Raw genomic sequence first — 17,927 nt, 5'->3', positions numbered from 1 at the left:
CGAGTGCCGAGTGTTGAAGTTGCGTTCCGGAGCCCGTCCAAAAAGGAGTACAGAACCTATTTTCGCTTCTGCCTTGCAGAATCGATAGCTGTAGCTTGCTAGCCTGCCATATCCATGTGTTTCATACTAAATAGTGTTAGAAAATCGAATTACTTCGATATTATTTTTCATAAATGGCATGGAATATGTGTTTGTGGCAGTCTTATTTTGGCCGCGATGTGTGTTCGGGTCGCCCATAGCCCCATAGATAAAGCAGTTACTTCGGATGGCCAGGCTACTCACAGACTTCAAGCGAGCGAGGCGCAGCCTTGTCTACTGTATGTCGGCCCCGATGTCCTCAAGTAGGCTATCGGACGTTTGGTATGTTTGATCAAGTTAAATGGGTTACCAGGGCGAAGCTCAGGTGTTACATTTAGTGTTTGAATCGATTTAGATGGACTGTAGACTAACTGAAGAACATTTAACGACAAAAACAAGCCGACGCCTCGTGTTTTATATTTTTAATTCGGGCATAGAAAGTGTTCAAAATACCCCCTGCATCAGTTCAAAACACCTTACCCTGTACGGGGGGATTTGGGGCGCAAGTTGTTGGTCCCTTTGTCATTGCCCCCATTTTTCACGCAGTGTTAAGGTGTAATTACATAGGTTAATGCCTGGTCATTGAAATAATAGTGTTTTATTTGCATTTGTCTAAACGTGGAGTATCTTGCACAGAGACATGGTAGGTAAGATACAGTAGCTAGATACGTTTATTAGGTGTCTGTGTTAATAGCCTGTAGACTAGGCTACACAGGACATGGTTGTTTTGTAACTTGTTTGCTGAATGAAGCCAGTGGCATTGGGCTCCACATTCATGTAACAATTATTTGATACAAACATTATGTCATGTTGTCTGATTGGTTTCTGCTGATTTAGAATGATTGCTGTATGTAGAATGTTTTCTGAAATATACTGAACAAAAATATAAACACAACATACGACAATTTCAAAGATTTTACTGAGTTACAGTTCATAGAAGGAAATCAGTAAATTAAAATAAATTCATTAGGCCATAATCTATGGATTTCACATGACTGAGCAGGGGCGCAGCCATGAGTGGGCCTGGGATGGCATACGCCCACCCACTTGGGTCCCAAGTCCACCCTCAGAGGAGCCAGTCCCAGGTAATCAGGATACGTTTTTCCACACAAAAGGTTGTGAGGCCGGTTGTATGTACTGGCAAATTCTCTAAAACAACGTCGGAGGCGGCTTATGCTCGAGAAATTAACATTAAATTATCAGCTCTGTTAATGATTCCTGCCGTCAGCATGCAAATTGCACGCTCCCTCAAAACTTTAGACATCTGTGACATTTTGTTGTGTGACAAAACTTCACATTTTAGAGTGGCCTTTTATTGTCCACAGCACAACTTGCACCTGTGTAATGATCATGCTGTTTAATCAGCTTCTTGATATGCCACACCTGTCAGGTGGATGGATTATCTTGGCAAAAGAGAAATGCTCACTAACAGGGAGGTAAACAAATGTGTGCACAAAATTTGATAGAAAGAAGCTTTTTGTGCATATGGAACATTTCTGGGAACTTTTATTTTAGCGCATGAAAAATTTGACCAACACTTAACATGTTGCGTTTAATTTTTTTGTTCAGTATAGAATGTCTGATGGATGAGAATGTCTGATAAATTAGATTGTCTGTTTAGAATGCAAGAAGGTATCAGAACATTGTCCCTGTGCAGATGGAATTCCTGACCTCTCACATGATCTCATAAGGAAGGAATCCTGTTTTGACTATTTTGCATTTTGTTTTGCGTGCGTTGTCATGCACTTCAGTTTTGCTGCATTCCTTTTTTTGTTCCTTATTTTTATTGTTTAGCACTGGGGATTGGCAACTGGCGGCCTGCGGATAAATGAAATAGATAACAGCAATATTTAGTCGCGCAGCTCTCTATTTTCCATGATTTATTGACAAAATTATACATGTGAGTGTATAGGGTATTTCATTTTATTGTTCATAATGTGGACATAATGAGTCTAGTTTTCAGCTTCAGTACAAAATCCCGAACATGTAGGACATCGCCAATATCATCAATACTGTTGGATGTTGAGAATCATATCTCTTGTAATGGCTGTTTGGATTCTTCATAAGGCACATTCATCACTTTTACAGTGTTTTTCTGTGACAAAAAAAGAATCCTGATTCTACCAAACTATTGATTAAGACATATGTTTGACTTTCAATTAAGGTAGGTATCCCTAATGGATAAGATGGTAGACTGGATTTTAGGCACGTTTGAATACACAGTTCTCTCTCCGGGCATTTTTGTTTGTTGTGAATATGGATAAGATGGTATGCAGTATTCTGGTGTTCTGTGGTATGCGGCTCCTGTTGGCCTGGTTTTATTTCGGACCCTGAGCTCTTTCCCTAGGGGCCCCTACCACTTCAATGTTTACGGAACTGTAAGAAATGGATAGGAGAGTATGAGTAAGCAGTATAATGATGTTCCATCTAGCCCTCCAAGACTCTTTGCTCCATAAGTGGAGCTTCTATAGTGTTTTCATCTGAGTTAGGGTAAGGGACTAGAGATAAACATTGTATTAGTGAAACCTGAAGGGGTATGTACGTATATATGTGGAAGGGATTAGGCGATAGGCTATGGATTGAAAAGGTACTAGGGTTGTGTTCACTGTAGCAAAACAAAAACTATGAGAAATAAGAAAAGAAAAGTGTTTCTTATTGGACAACTTCAGGTAATCCGTCCCTGTTTCAGTATGTTTTCTTCCGCTTGGTGGCTAATGAATACGACCCAGGCAGTATTATCCTGTTTATAGGAGTGACATTAACAATTTGTCTCTCCTCCCCAGGCCCAGTGGTTCAGCATGTGATGATCCACGCCCGGAACGAAGGTTCCCTCAGCCAGAGCCGCAGCACAGGGAGGTGGGAACACTGCCCCCATAGGCCACATGGTGAGACCATGGGTGGGGCCTGGCCTGAGCGCACGCTGCGATTCGGCAGGACCTTGAAGAAGCGTAAGACCAAGCGAGGAAGTGGAGGGGTTAAAGAGATGAGGGAGAAGACACCGGAACGGAATAGGAGGCGGGGCAGGAAATCATATCCCTTACGAGGAAGGGGAGGGTCTTCAGAGGAAGAGGGACTTAGCTGTCACGTTTTACTCACCCGGTTGGAGGAGGACATCCGGGAGCAGGAGGACATCAATGAGAGGGGGAATGATTCGCCCACCCAACCGCCGGTTAAACCTGAATCCCGGATCAAGAAACTGGGCAAAGGAAAAGGCAAAGCCAAGGGGAAACTTCTGGCGAAGAAGATGATTCCCAAAATTATATCCAAAACCACCAGTGATGTGCAGGAGTCGCTGTCTCCAGAGCCGCGTAAGCGACGGCTAGCTTCTCTCAACGCTGAGGCGGTGAACAGTCTGCTGTTGGAGAGACCCAACGAGACCCAGCCGGCTGGCAAACAGGCCAGGAGACAGCAGGAGGAGCCCTCCAGCGGTGAGTCAACCCTGGGGACAGATCCAGCTAGGAGCGGGGTGGCCAGAGGTCCTAAAGCTCCAAGAGCCAGCAGCAGCAAGGCCTCCGTATTGCACAAGCCTGAACTGTGCCGACGCTCCAAAAAGGCCAAGAAAGTCTCCAAGAAACTGGCCAAACCAGATAGAGGAGAGAAGAAAGAGACTGCGATGATGACTCTACAAATGTTACACACCCCTGCTCCTCGACGGCTAGCTGGACTCAACGCTGCCGCGCTGCTAAAGTTAACGAGCACCTCCGCAACTAGCAAACAGCGAGTGAAACCAACATCGACTACGACGACCGACTGCAAGACCACCGCATCAGTTGATGTGAAGCAGAAGCAACCGCGACTGAATCTTAAACAGTGTGGCCGCCAGCCTAAGCAGAAGGGAAGGAAGTTGATTCCAGAACAGGGAGAATGTTCAGCCTGCAAGAAGTCCAACTTTGAGCCCAAAGTGGAGTGGGAGTCTGGAGCTTGCACCCACCGGCTAACCAAACCAGGCTACCAGTCGCGCAGCATGCTAGCCTACCCGCTGAAGCCTGTCGTCAAAGAGGAGCAGGTTGAGGCAGAGCTGAGCCCGTACTACTGCTGCCCCCCAGAGGGCTCTGTGGAGTACTGCCACCGCCTAGCATTGTTCCTGGGTCAGAAGGCCTATGCCGACTCAGAAGAACAACCTTTAAACTCTGCAATGACCTCTATGAAGCGGGAGTGCCTGGTGACATCGCCCTCCGTGGCCCACACCCACTCACACGCAGCCCTGACCCTCAGCCCCTGCCTCTGCACCGCCGACCCCGCCTGCTTCTCCAGCTACTACGTCCACATCGCACACCCCGGAGCTCCGTCGACCACCCTCAGCTCGCGTCCTCTGAACTTTGGCCCCTCGACAATGTGTCCCGGCAGGGTGTCTGGGTCCAAGCTGCTGGGTCCTCCGGTGTCCCATGCCTCGACACTGGCCCACCCTGCTTTCTGTGGCTCAGTGGGCTCGCCCTACTACAGCAAGGCCTGCCGTGTCAGCGGCTACACCTACAGAGCCATGCAGCCGGTCAACAGCAGGGGGTGCTCTTTCTCCACAGGCTGCTCCGGGTTTACACACGGCATCAAGACAGGTAAGAGGACGACATTGGGATTGTATGCCTACTGACTAGGCCCTATATGCTGATATAAATGTTTCAGCAAAGACCAGCCTTCGTTGTGTTTTCGCCGGTGACCAGCCTTTGTTGGTGCTTTCGCCGGGGCCCAGCCTTCATTGTGTTTTTGCTGGGGACCAGCCTTTGCTGTGTTTTCGCTATTGATCAGCCTTCGTTGTGTTTTTGCTGGAGACCAATAAATTAGCATATTTGGGGAGCGTGGTTAAATCAGGATTTCCGTTAGTAAAACATTGCGGTGGACAACGTGACCGGGAAGATTTTAATTTACCGGCCATTTGAGAAATTTACCGGACCCTTATGTTACCCATTAGGGCGTCCACCCACGGTTCTCAGAATGAAAGAAATCAGATTTAGATTATGGTAATTCATCTTAACAGAACAATCTAGAAGAAAAAGAAACACACACCTATTAAGGCGAGGTGCTGGCTAGCGGAGTAGAAAACTTGAAAATAAGGGAGAGCCGCACACTCTAGGAGCTCAGATGCAAAAATGTAATATCCAACGTTTCGACAGCCAAGCTGTCTTCATCAGGGTATGATCACAAACACTGCGAGATGAGTCATTTATATAGTGTCAAAAAACACACAGGTGTCTGTAAATGTGGCCTAATATCATTGGTTAACTCTGAAATATAAAAATGGCATACAAAGAACATACAAAAGAACAAATGGAAAGCATACGATCATAGATACATTTTAGACTACACAAGCTAACAAACAATTACAATGGCAAAATCACAATAATCACAAGAATGGCTTCAGATCAAAGTCTACGTTGAGACCGAAGGGAGCAAGGGTCTTTAAATGAAAGATCCAGGCAGCCTCTTGTTTTAACAATAAATGATCAAGGTCACCCCCTCTCCTCGGGAGGGTGACATGTTCGATGCCAATATAACGCAGAGACGAAATCGAATGGTTTGCTTCCATAAAGTGGGCCGCAACTGGGTAAGTCAAGTTTTGGCACCTAATGGTGCTACGATGCTCTGAGATACGTACTTTTAATTCACGCTTTGTTTTACCCACATAATTTTTTACCACAAGGACAAGTTATAAGATAAATAACTGCCTTAGTGGAGCACGTGATGACACCTTTGATTGGGATCGATTTCCCTGTTTGTGGGTGTTTGAAGGATCTACATTTATAAGTGCCATTGCATTGAGCACAGCCATTACACTTGTAATTTCCATCCAGTAGGGGCGCAAATCGACGTTGTTCAGGAATATCTTGGGGTGGTAAATCAGAGTGTACCAATTGGTCTCTGAGATTTCTGCCCCGCGAGAATACGACCAAGGGAAGGTCCGAAAACACATTACCGAGACTATCATCGGATTTTAGAATGTGCCAATGTTTGAGAACGATTCCCTTAATTTGTTCAGAGCGCTTTGAATAGCGGGTAGTTAGAACGCAAGAATGCGTCTTTTTGCGAGACTGACCTTAAAAAAGGTCATGTCTCGTTTTGTTTTGAATTTTCTCAATGGCAATATAAATCTGATCATTTTTGTACCCCCTCTCCTTGAACTTTCTGTGCGTCTCAGCCATATTTCTGTCGAAATCTGATTTGTTTTTTACAAATTCTTTTGATTCGACAGAATTGGCTGTAGGGCAAACTATTTTTCAAGGGAAGTGGGTGACAACTGTCAGCCCTCAACAAACTGTTACGATCAGTAGGTTTCCTGTAAAGATCAGTGTATAGAACATTATTTTCACACAAGATCAGAAGATCAAGAAAACTGATTTGACGTGTATCAGATTGCATTAAAATGCAAATCAATTTATAACATTTTTGACATGCATTTTCCTGGATTTTTTGTTGTTGTTATTCTGTCTCTCACTGTTCAAATAAACCTACCATTAAAATTATAGACCGATCATTTCTTTGTCAGTGGGCAAACGTACAAAATCAGCAGGGGATCAAATACTTTTTTCCCTCACTGTATATGAAATACAAATTGTATAGAGAGAAATTGTCGACGCGTCATAATTCCTATAATAACTGCAACCTAAAACTTCTTAACTGGGAATATTGAATAACTGGGAAAATTGAACCACCAGCTTTCATATGTTCTCATGTTCTGAGCAAAGAACTTAAACGTTAGCTTTTTTACATGGCACATATTGCAATTTTACTTCTCCAACACTGTGTTTTTGCATTATTTAAACCAAATTGAACATATTTCATTATTTATTTGAGGCTAAATTGATTTTATTTATGTATTACGTTAAGTTAAAATTAAAGGGTTCATTGTTCATTCAGTATTGTTGTAATTGTCATTATTACAAATATATATAAAAATCGTCCGATTAATCGGTATCGGCTTTTTTTGGTCCACCAATAATCCGTATCGGCGTTGAAAAATCATAATCGGTCGACCTCTAATCAAGACATATAGAAAGGGAGGCAGACAGGCTGACAAGAGAGATGAATGCAATTGAAAGAGCCTGAATTTATAATATTTTCAAATGTTTTTATTTGTCGACTTTATGTATTTTGACTATGGAAGTTATACAGTTGAAGTCGGAAGTTTACATACACCTTAGCCAACTACATTTAAACTCAGTTTTTCACAATTACTGACATTTAGTCCTAGTGAAAATGCCCTGTTTTAGGTCAGTTAGGATCACCACTTTATTTTAAGAATGTGAAATGTCAGAATAATAATAGAATGATTTATTTCAGCTTTTGTTTCTTTCATCACATTCCCAGTGGGTCAGAAGTTTACATACACTCAATTAGTATTTGGTAGCATTGCCTTTAAATTGTTTAACTTAGGTCAAATGTTTCGGGTAGCCTTCCACAAGCTTCCCACAATAAGTTGGGTGAATTTTGTCCCATTCGTCCTGACAGAGCTTGTGTAACTGAGTCAGGTTTGTAGGCCTCCTTGCTCACACACGCTTTTTCAGTTCTGCCCACAAAGTTTTTATGGGATTGAGGTCAGGGCTTTGTGATGGCCACTCCAATACCTTGACTTTGTTGTCCTTAAGCCATTTTGCCACAACTTTGGAAGTATGCTTGGGGTCATTGTCCATTTGGAAGACCCATTTGCGACCAAGCTTTAACTTCCTGACTGATGTCTTGAGATATTGCTTCAATATATCCACATAATTGTCCTTCCTCATGATGCCATCTATTTTGTGAAGTGCACCAGTCTCTCCTGCAGCAAAGCACCCGCACAACATGATGCTGCCACCCCCGTGCTTCACGGTTGGGATGGTGTCTTCGGCTTGCAAGCCTCCTCCTTTTTCCTCCAAACGTAACGATGGTCATAATGGCCGAACAGTTCTATTTTTGTTTCATGAGACCAGAGGACATTTCTCCAAAAAGTACAATCTTTGTCCCCATGTGCAGTTGCAAACCATAATCTGGCTTTTTTATGGCGGTTTTGGAGCAGTGGCTTCTTCCTTGCTGAGTGGCCTTTCAGGTTATGTCGATATAGGACTTGTTTTACTGTGGATATAGATACTTTTGTATCGGTTTCCTCCAGCATCTTCACAAGGTCCTTTGCTGTTGTTCTGGGATTAATTTGCACTTTTCGCACCAAAGTACGTTCATCTCTAGGAGACAGAATGCGTCTCCTTCCTGAGCGGTATGACAGCTACGTGGTCCCATGGTGTTTCTACTTGCGTACTATTGTTTGTACAGATGAATGTGGTACCTTCAGGCGTTTGGAAATTGCTCCCAAGGATGAACCAGACTTGTGGAGGTCTACAATTTTTTTTCTGAGGTCTTGGCTGATTTTAATTTTTTTTCTCCCATGATGTCAAGCAAAGAGGCACTGAGTTTGAAGGTAGGCCTTGAAATACACCTCCAATTGACTCAAATGATGTCAATTAGCCTATTAGAAGTTTCCAAAGCCATGACATCATTTTCTGGAATTTTCTAAGCTGTTTCAAGGCACAGTCACCTTAATGTATGTAAACTTCTGACCCACTGGAATTATGATATAGTGAATTATAAGTGAAATAATCTGTCTGTAAACAATTGTTGGAAAGATTACTTGTGTCATGCACAAAGTAGATGTCCTAACCGACAAACTATAGTTTGTTATTAACAGGACATTTGTGGAGTGGTTGAAAAACAAGTTTTAATGACTCCAACCTAAGTGTATGTAAACTTCTGACTTCAACTGTAAGTCTACTGCTGCATTGGCATAAAGGCTATGTGTTCCATGCACTAATATCTTTTGCCGCCAATGGATCACGGTGTATGAATGCGTCCATATGTCAGAGGCTGGTGCTCTTACATTAGTTTACCATTTTAATTCAGATTTTTATGATTAACCATGTGACAGATTTAGAGTAAAGACAATGTTATTATTGAAATTAAACTGTTTCACGAAAATGCGCATGTGAAAGTCATAACTGGCAGATCGGTAGAAATTGTAGGATAAATTGTAAGGTTCTCCAAACTTGAAACTCTTGCGTCGCCTATGAAGTCTTTATAAAATAATTGCCTCCACGTTTCCATGGTTGGATTTGCCTATAGGCTACTTTGAAGCAAGGTAAGACATGCCTCATAATATGAAGTAAAACATTTTTATAGGTTTAAAACAATTAAGTAGGCCCATGTTTTCAAAATGCATACAGCCTCCAGCTCACATTGTAAAGTGGTGGTGACGCGCTGATAGCCTGTGGGATGGGAGGCGCGCTTCAATTAGGCTACCGGTTGAGAAAAAAAAAATAGCAGGCATAGCTCTTTTTTGAAAGTGCACCAAAACTTTTTTTAACACGCGTTTGAATTTAGAATTGTTACGCAATGAATGGGCTTATAAAATGACATGATTTAAGAGCTGCAGGAGAAATCACACTCAAAATAGGCTGTGTTTGCTGTGCGTGTGTGATAGTTGTGTTGAATAAATAAGATAGGCTACATGATGACTAATGAAAATACATGCACACCAATTTAATTCCACTATTATGCAAATGATCCCATAGACGGATAAGCATGACTGTCACGCCCTGACCATAGCGAGCCCTTTTATTTCTCTATTTTGGTTAGGTCAGGGTGTGATTTGGGTGGGCATTCTAGATTTTGTATTTCTATGTTCTATTCTATGTTTTCTATTTCTTTGTGTTTGGCCGAGTATGGTTCCTAATCAGAGGCAGCTGTCTATCTTTGTCTCTGATTGGGAATCATACTTAGGCAGCCCTTTTTCCCACCTTCAGGTGTGGGATCTTGTTTTTGTATCGCTGTTAGAAGCCTGCGAGACTTTTCGTTCGTTGTGTTTTTTTAAAGTTTTTTTTCTGGTTCACCTTAAATAAAATGATGATGAACCCAACTCATGCTGCGCCTTGGTCTACCCATAATGACGAACGTTACAATGACGGTCAAATGTATTTCCATCGACTGGTATTTCCATCAATTAATAAAAAGCATTATTTTGCAATGGGATTTTTTTTCTCCCGGTCATTTTGGCCAGCAACAGTTTTATTTTGTCAGCTTTTCATTTTATTATCGGACAAAAGCCGGCATTTGCCGGCTAACAGAAAACCCTGGGTCTAATATATGTGTATTTGTGGCAACCGTCAGTGGAAGGGTGGTACCAGTTTAAGTGGTTGATGGTTATGTTGTCAAAGGTTGGCTGCCTCTTTTTAACACTGTTAGTTCTGCAAACTTTGTAAGAGCATGTGACATTAAAGAGTTGACATTATGGTCACAGTAACTTAATGGACGTTAGTTGCCTGGAAGTTGCGGTGAATTTTGCATTATCTAATTGACAACCAGCTGTTAGTAAGTTATTGTAAAATTCACATTAACTTAATAGCCAGTAACTGCTAGTAACTCATAGGCAACGAACAGCCAGTAACTTCCTGTCAGCTTAACTGGCAACCAGATGTCAGTAAGTTAAAGTTAAATGCACAGTCATTTACTTGCAACTAGCTGCCAGTAGCTCACTGAACTTTTCTTATTAAAAGAAAGCTTATAACATTCGGTGACAACTACTAAGCATTATTTATGGTGAGCACACTTGGGACCCAGCCTCACCTGGTCTCAAAATCTTGGTTGGCAGCAAACTGATCTTCCTTCCACACAATCAGATCAGTGAGTGTGACAGAGATCAGCCACAGTAAGTTACTGTACATTTTACAATAACTTGCTGCAAAAACATGAACTTCCCGATGGCCAACTGCCATTAAGTTACTGGAAACTGCAACCTCTTAACAGTGCAGCTCTTGATCGTCACAAGCGCTTACAAAGATTGTAGAACTGAGTGGACAAATTAAGTGCTCAACCTTAATCAACATGACGATAAAACCACTTAAACAGGTACAACACTTCCACAAACGGTTGGCTCAAATACTAAATATTTAAGATCATGCCCCTTAAATATGCGAATGAGCCCTCACCAGCACAATCACACCTTAATACAACTGTAAAAATACTGCATTTTTACTGCAACTCCGTAGCCGGGAAAATGTACAGAGTGTGCCATAAGCACATCTGAATTATCCTATAAGTATAACTGTCATTACTTCTACATTGGAACCAGAGGGTTCTTCATGAGAGGGTTCAACATGGAACTGAAGAGGGTTCCCCTACAGCAGAGTACCCCAACTGCGTGTGGTTTTGTTTGGTCCCCAAGATTTCTGAGAAAAAATAAATAAATAAATGTCTATATTTTGAGTTTTCATTGTTGGATATGAAAGATTGTAAAAACACCAGGAAATCAGCTCCAAGGGATTTTACTTTAGGAAATCTGTTCCCAAGTATTCCCGCGCCTGATAGAAAGACACATGACCATATACAAATATAAGCAAGGTTTGAAATTATTATGTTTTAAGTCATATATCGGTTCGGACTGCTTGCAGTCTACAAATAATTTGTAATTATGTCTAGGCCCCCGGACCATCTGCTAAAGAAAAAATTGTCCTGCAGCTGAATCTAGTTGATGATCCCTGCCCTACAGGGACAAATCAAAGGGTTATACTGTGGCTCCCAAAATGGTACCGCATTGGGACAAATGACAGAACTCTGGAACCAGAGGGTTCTTCATGACAGGGTCTACAGTGCCTTCAGTATTCATACCCATCGACTTATTCCACATTTTGTTATGTTACAGTTGAATTCAAAATTGATTAAATTGATATTTTTCTCACCCATCTACACAGAATGCCCCATAATGACAAAGTGAACATTTGTTTTTAGAATTCTTTGCAAATTCATTGAAAAATGAAATACAGAAATACTGTATCTAATTTACATACAGTTGAAGTCAGAAGTTTACATGCACTTAGGTTGGAGTCAATAAAACTCGTTTTTCAACCACTCCACAAATGTCTTGTTAACCTCTATGGGCTAGGTGGGACGTTAGCGTCCCACTCTATTCAACAGCTAGTGGAATCGCGTGGCGCGAAATACAAATACCTCAAAAATGGAATAATTTCAATATTTCAAACATACGACTATTTTACACCATTTGAAAGATAAGACTCTCGTTAATCTAACCACATTGTCCGATTTCAAAAAGGCTTTACAGCGAAAGCAAAACATTAGATTATGTTAGGAGAGTACATAGACACAAATAACCACACAGCCATTTTTCAAGCAAGCATATATGTCACAAAAACCCAAAACACAGCTAAATGCAGCACTAACCTTTGATGATCTTCATCAGATGACACTCCTAGGACATTATGTTATACAATACATGCATGTTTTGTTCAATCAAGTTCATATTTATATCAAAAAACAGCTTTTTACATTGGTGTGTGATGTTCAGAAATTGTATTCCCACCGAAAACTTCCGGTAAATTTACTAAATTACTCATGATAAACGTTGACAAAATACATAACAATTATTTTAAGAATTATAGATACAGAACTCCTTTATGCAATCGCTATGTCACATTTTAAAATAGCTTTTCGGCGAAAGCACATTTTGCAATATTCTGAGTAAATAGCTCAGCCATCACGGCTAGCTAATTTGACACCCGCCAAGTTCGGAGCAACCTAAACTCAGAATTACTATTAGAAAAATTGGATTACCTTTGCTGTTCTTCGTCAGAATGCACTCCCAGGACTGCTACTTCCAAATAATCCATAGTTATGTGCAAATACCCCCGTTTTGTTCATGCGTTCAGGTCACTATCCAAAAGGTAACGTGCGAGCGCATTTCGAGACAAAAAATGTCAAAATGTTCCTTTACCGTACTTAGAAGCATGTCAAACGCTGTTTAAAATCGATTTTTATGGTATTTTTCTCGTAAAATAGCGATAATATTCCAACCAGACAATGTTGTATTCATTCAAAAAGGAAGAGAAAAACTGGCGAGGTCTCGTGACCACGCATTTCCAATCTCTTAGCCACCAGGCAGTCCACTGACAAACTGTGCTCCTGTTTTCTGCCCAGAGACAGGAGACGCGTCAATCCGCTTTCTGAACGCTTTAGAGAGCCAATGGAAGCCTTAGAAAGTGCTACATAACCCTACGGGCACTGTAGTTTCGATAGAGAAGCAAAGGGAGAACCTCAAAATCGCAGACAGGCCACTTCCTGCTTGGAATTTTCTCAGGTTTTTGCCTGCCATATGAGTTCTGTTATACTCACAGGCACCATTCAAACAGTTTTAGAAACTTCAGAGGGTTTTCTATCCAAATGTACAAATAATATGCATATTCTCGTTTCTGGGAAAGAGTAGTAACCAGTTTAAATCGGGTATGTTTTTTATCCGGCCGTGAAAATACTGCCCCCTAGCCCAGACAGGTTAACAAACTATAGTTTTGGCAAGTCGGTTAGGACATCTACTTTGTGCATGACACAAGTTATTCTTCCAGCAATTGTTTACAGACAGATTATTTCACTTATAATTCACTGTATCACAATTCCAGTGGGTCAGAAGTTCACATACACTAAGTTGACTGTGCCTTTAAACAGCTTGGAACATTCCAGAAAATGAGCTTCTCTTAGGCTAATTGACATCATTTTAGTCAATTGGTGTACCTGTGGATGTATTTCAAGGCCTACCTTCAAACTCAGTGCCTGTTTGCTTGACATCATGGGAAAATCAAAAGATATAACAGACTGACCCCAGCCCCCCGACACATAAACTACTGTAGCATAAATACTGGCTGAGACAGGAGGGGTCGGGAGACACTGTGGCCCCATCCGACGATACCCCTGGACAGGGCCAAACAGGCAGGATATAACCCCACCCACTTTGCCAAAGCACAGTCCCCACACCACTAGAGGGATATCTTCAACCGCCAACTTACCTTCCTGAGACAAGGCCGAGTATAGCCCACAAAGATCTCCGCCACGGCACAACCCAAGGGGGGGAGCCAACCCAGACAGCAAGATTACGTCAGTGACTCAACCCACTCAAGTGACGCACCCCTCCTTAGGAACGGCATGGAAGAGCACCAGTAAGCCAGTGACCAAGTCTGCGTCTCTCACATGGATAGGCAGACCATTCCATAAAAATGGAGCTCTATAGGAGAAAGCCCTGCCTCCAGCTGTTTGCTTAGAAATTCTAGGGACAGTAAGGAGGCCTGCGTCTTGTGACCGTAGTGTACGTGTAGTTATGTACGGCCAGACCAAATCGGAAAGATGGGTAGGAGCAAGCCAATGTAATGCTTTGTAGGTTAGCAGTAAATCCTTGAAATCAGCCCTTGCCTTAACAGGAAGCCAGTAGAGAGGCTATCACTGGAGTAATGTGATCAATTTTTTTTGTTCAAGTCAAGATTCTAGCAGCCGTGTTTAGCACTAACTGAAGTTTATTTAGTGCTTTATCCGGGTAGCCGGAAAGTACTGTAAAGCATTGCAGTAGTCTAACCTAGAAGTGACAAAAGCATGGATTCATTTTTCTGCATCATTTTTGGACAGAAAGTTTCAGATTTTTGCAGTGTTACGTAGATGGAAAAAGCTGTCCTTGAAACAGTCTTGATATGTTCGTCAAAAGAGAGATCAGGGTCCAGAGTAATGCAGAGGTCCTTCACAGTTTTATTTAAGACGACTGTACAACCATCAAGATTAATTGTCAGATTCTACAGAAGATCTCTTTGTTTCTTGGGACCTAGAACAAGCATCTCTGTTTTGTCTGAGTTTTAAAATAGAAAATTTGCCGCCATCCACTTCCTTATGTCTGAAACACAGGCTTCCAAGGACTTCAACTGTAAGTATTCACACCCCCTGAGTCTATACTTTATAGAAGCACCGTTGGCAGCAATTACAGCTGTGAGTCTTTTTGGGTAAGTCTCTAAGAGCTTTGCACACCTGGAATGTACAATATTTGCACATTATTCTTTTAAATATTCTTAAAGCTCTGTTAAGTTGGTTGTTGATCATTGCTAGACAGCCATTTTCAAGTCTTGCCATAGATTTTCAAGCCAATTTAAGTCAAAACTGTAACTATGCCACTCAGGAACATTCAATGTTGTCTTGCTAAGCAACTCCAGTGTAGATTTGGCCTTGTGTTTTAGGTTATTGTCCTGCTGAAAGGTGAATTTCTCTCACAGTGTGTCACGACTTCCGCCGAAGTCGGTTCCTCTCCTTGTTCGGGCGGCGTTCGGCGGTCGGCGTCGCCGGTCTTCTAACCATCATCGATCCATTTGTTTTGTCTTGTCTTCAAATCAAATTTATTTTTATATAGCCCTTCGTACATCAGCTGATATTCTCAAAGTGCTGTACAGAAACCCAGCCTAAAACCCCAAACAGCAAGCAAAGCATGTGAAAGAAGCACGGTGGCTAGGAAAAACTCCCTAGGAAAAACTCCCTAGAAAGGCCAAAAACCTAGGAAGAAACCTAGAGAGGAACCAGGCTATGAGGGGTGGCCAGTCCTCTTCTGGCTGTGCAGGGTGGATATTATAACAGAACATGGTCAAGATGTTAAAATGTTCATAAATGACCAGCATGGTCAAATAATAATAATCATAGTAGTTGTCGAGGGTGCAACAAGCACGTCCGGTGAACAGGTCAGGGTTCCATAGCCGCAGGCAGAACAGTTGAAACTGGAGCAGCAGCACGGCCAGGTGGACTGGGGACAGCAAGGAGTCATCATACCAGGTAGTCCTGAGGCATGGTCCTAGGGCTCAGGTCCTCCGAGAGAAAGACAGAATTTTTTTTGTCTTCTCACACAGCTGGTCTCAATTTCCCTCATTTTATGTTGTGTATTTAACCCTCTGTTCCCCCCATGTCTTTGTGCGGAATTGTTTATTGTAAGTGCATGTGCACGTTTTCTCTGGTGCGCAACAGGTTTTCTACCCATTTGTTTGTGGTTCTGGTTACCGGTGGTTTTATGAATAAAACTGCTCCGTTGATTACCAAGTTTTGCTCTCCTATGCCTGACTTCCCTGCCGCCAGTTACGCACTCCCTTACACAGTGTCTGTTGGAAATCAATCTGAACCAGTTTCTCCTTTAGGATTTTGCCTGTGCTTAGCTCTATTCCGGTTATTTTTATCCTAAAAAAAACTCTGTAGTCCTTGCAGATGACAAGCATACCCATAACACGATGCACCCACCACTATAATGGAAAATATGAAGATTGGCACTCAGTGACGTTTTGTGTTGGATTTGCCCCAAACATAACCCTTTGTATTCAGGACATGAAGTGAATTTCTTTGCCACATTTTTTGCAGTTTTACTTTAGTGCCTTTAACTCTCTAATTTAGTTTGGTATTGTGGAGTAACTACAATGTTGTTGATCCATCTTCAGTTTTCTCCTATCACAGCCATTAAACTCTGTAACTGTTTTAAAGTCACCATTGGCATGGTGAAATCCATGAGCAGTTTTCTTCCTCTCCGCCAACTTAGTTAGGAAGGACGCCTGTATCTTTGTAGTGACTGGGTGTATTGATACACCATTCAAAGTGTAATTAATAACTTCACCATACTCAAATAGATATTCAGTGTCTGCTTGTTCTATTTTTACCCATCTACCAATAGATGCTCTTCTTTGTGAGGCATTGAAAAACCTCCCTGGTCTTTGTGGTTGAATCTGTGTTAGAAATTCACTGCTCAACTGAGTCCATGCAACTTATTATGTGACTTGTTAAGCACATTTTTACTCCAAAGTTATTTAGGCTTGCCATAACAAAGGGGTTGAATACTTATTGACTCCCTCTCTAACTTTAAGCATCAGTTGTCAGAGCCGATCACTGTACCTGTACACAGACAATCTGTAAATAGCACACCCAACTACCCCATATTGTTATTTATCTTCTTGCTCTTTTGCACCCCAGTATCTCTACTTGAACTTCATCATCTGCACATCTATCACTCCAGTGTTAATGCTAAATTGTAATTATTTCGCCTCTATGGCCTATTTATTGCTTTACCTCCCTAACTCTTCTTCTGCATTTGCACCCACTGTACATGTACTTTTTCTATTGTGTTATTGACTGCACGTTTGTCTATTTGTAACTCTGTGTTGTTGTTTTTGTCGCACTGCTTTGCTTTATCTTGGCTAGGTCGCAGTTGTAAATGAGAACTTGTTCTCAACTGGCCTACTGGGTTAAATAAAGGTGAAATAAAAATAAAACAAATAAATTAAAAACATTTCAGCTTTTCATTTTTTATTAATTTATAAAAATGTTTTTAAAAAAATGCAAAAATCCACTTGACATTTTGGGGTAGTGTGTAGGCCAGTGACCCAAAATCTCAATTAAATACATTTTTAATTCAAGCTGTAACACAACAAAATGTGGAAAAAGTCAAGGGGTGTAAATAGGCCTACTTTCTGAAGGCACTGTATGTAGAATCTAAATGGATTCCCCTACAGGGACAAAACAAAGAACCCACAAGGGTTTCTTGTGAGAGGGTCCTAAAAATCTAAGGGTTTTACGTGGCACTCAAAAGGGTTCCCCTACAGGGACAAATGATAGAATGTCTATTGGTTCCAATCATTTAACAATCTTTATCATACCCACAGATCCAGTGGTGAAGCAGGAAATTCAGGTTGCTGGCAACCGAGACGTTCAGTACAAAGTGAGGTTGACTCCCAAGTTATTAGAACTTTGCTGGTATGCAAAACCACACCCATCATTATCATATTTCCCAGCATGCTCTATTGCAGTTTGCTTTTCAGAATTGTTTGTTTCAGTATCTGTGGTGCATGTACATTGATTCATTCATTAATCAGTTGATTTATCTTATGCTACACAAAGATAAATAACATACAGTACCAGTCAAAAGTTTGGACACACCTACTCATTCAAGGGTTTTTCTTTATTTTTACTATTTTCTATTAAATAACACATGAAATCATGTAGTAACAAAATATTTTAAACATATCAAAATATATTTTAGATTTGAGAATCTTCAA

General features: G+C 41.5%; 1 protein-coding gene across 2 annotated transcripts in view; it reads left to right on the top strand.

The window, feature by feature from the left end:
* LOC106571566 (bromo adjacent homology domain-containing 1 protein) overlaps positions 1 to 17,927 on the top strand; it is a 79,306-nt gene that overhangs the window by 42,841 nt on the left and 18,538 nt on the right. For both annotated transcript variants that reach the window (XM_014144760.3, XM_014144759.3), the window contains exon 2: positions 2,862 to 4,631. In XM_014144760.3, coding sequence (XP_014000235.1) covers positions 2,882 to 4,631 — 1,750 coding nt within the window. In that variant the 5' untranslated portion in view covers positions 2,862 to 2,881. The remainder of the gene's footprint in view (positions 1 to 2,861; positions 4,632 to 17,927) is intronic.

Source organism: Salmo salar, chromosome 15, assembly GCF_965601325.2.
Source record: "Salmo salar chromosome 15, fSalSal1, whole genome shotgun sequence".
Taxonomy (NCBI): Eukaryota; Metazoa; Chordata; class Actinopteri; order Salmoniformes; family Salmonidae; genus Salmo; species Salmo salar.
The sequence above is the reverse complement of the archived record's forward strand: the minus strand, read 5'-3'. Positions and strand labels throughout refer to the sequence as shown.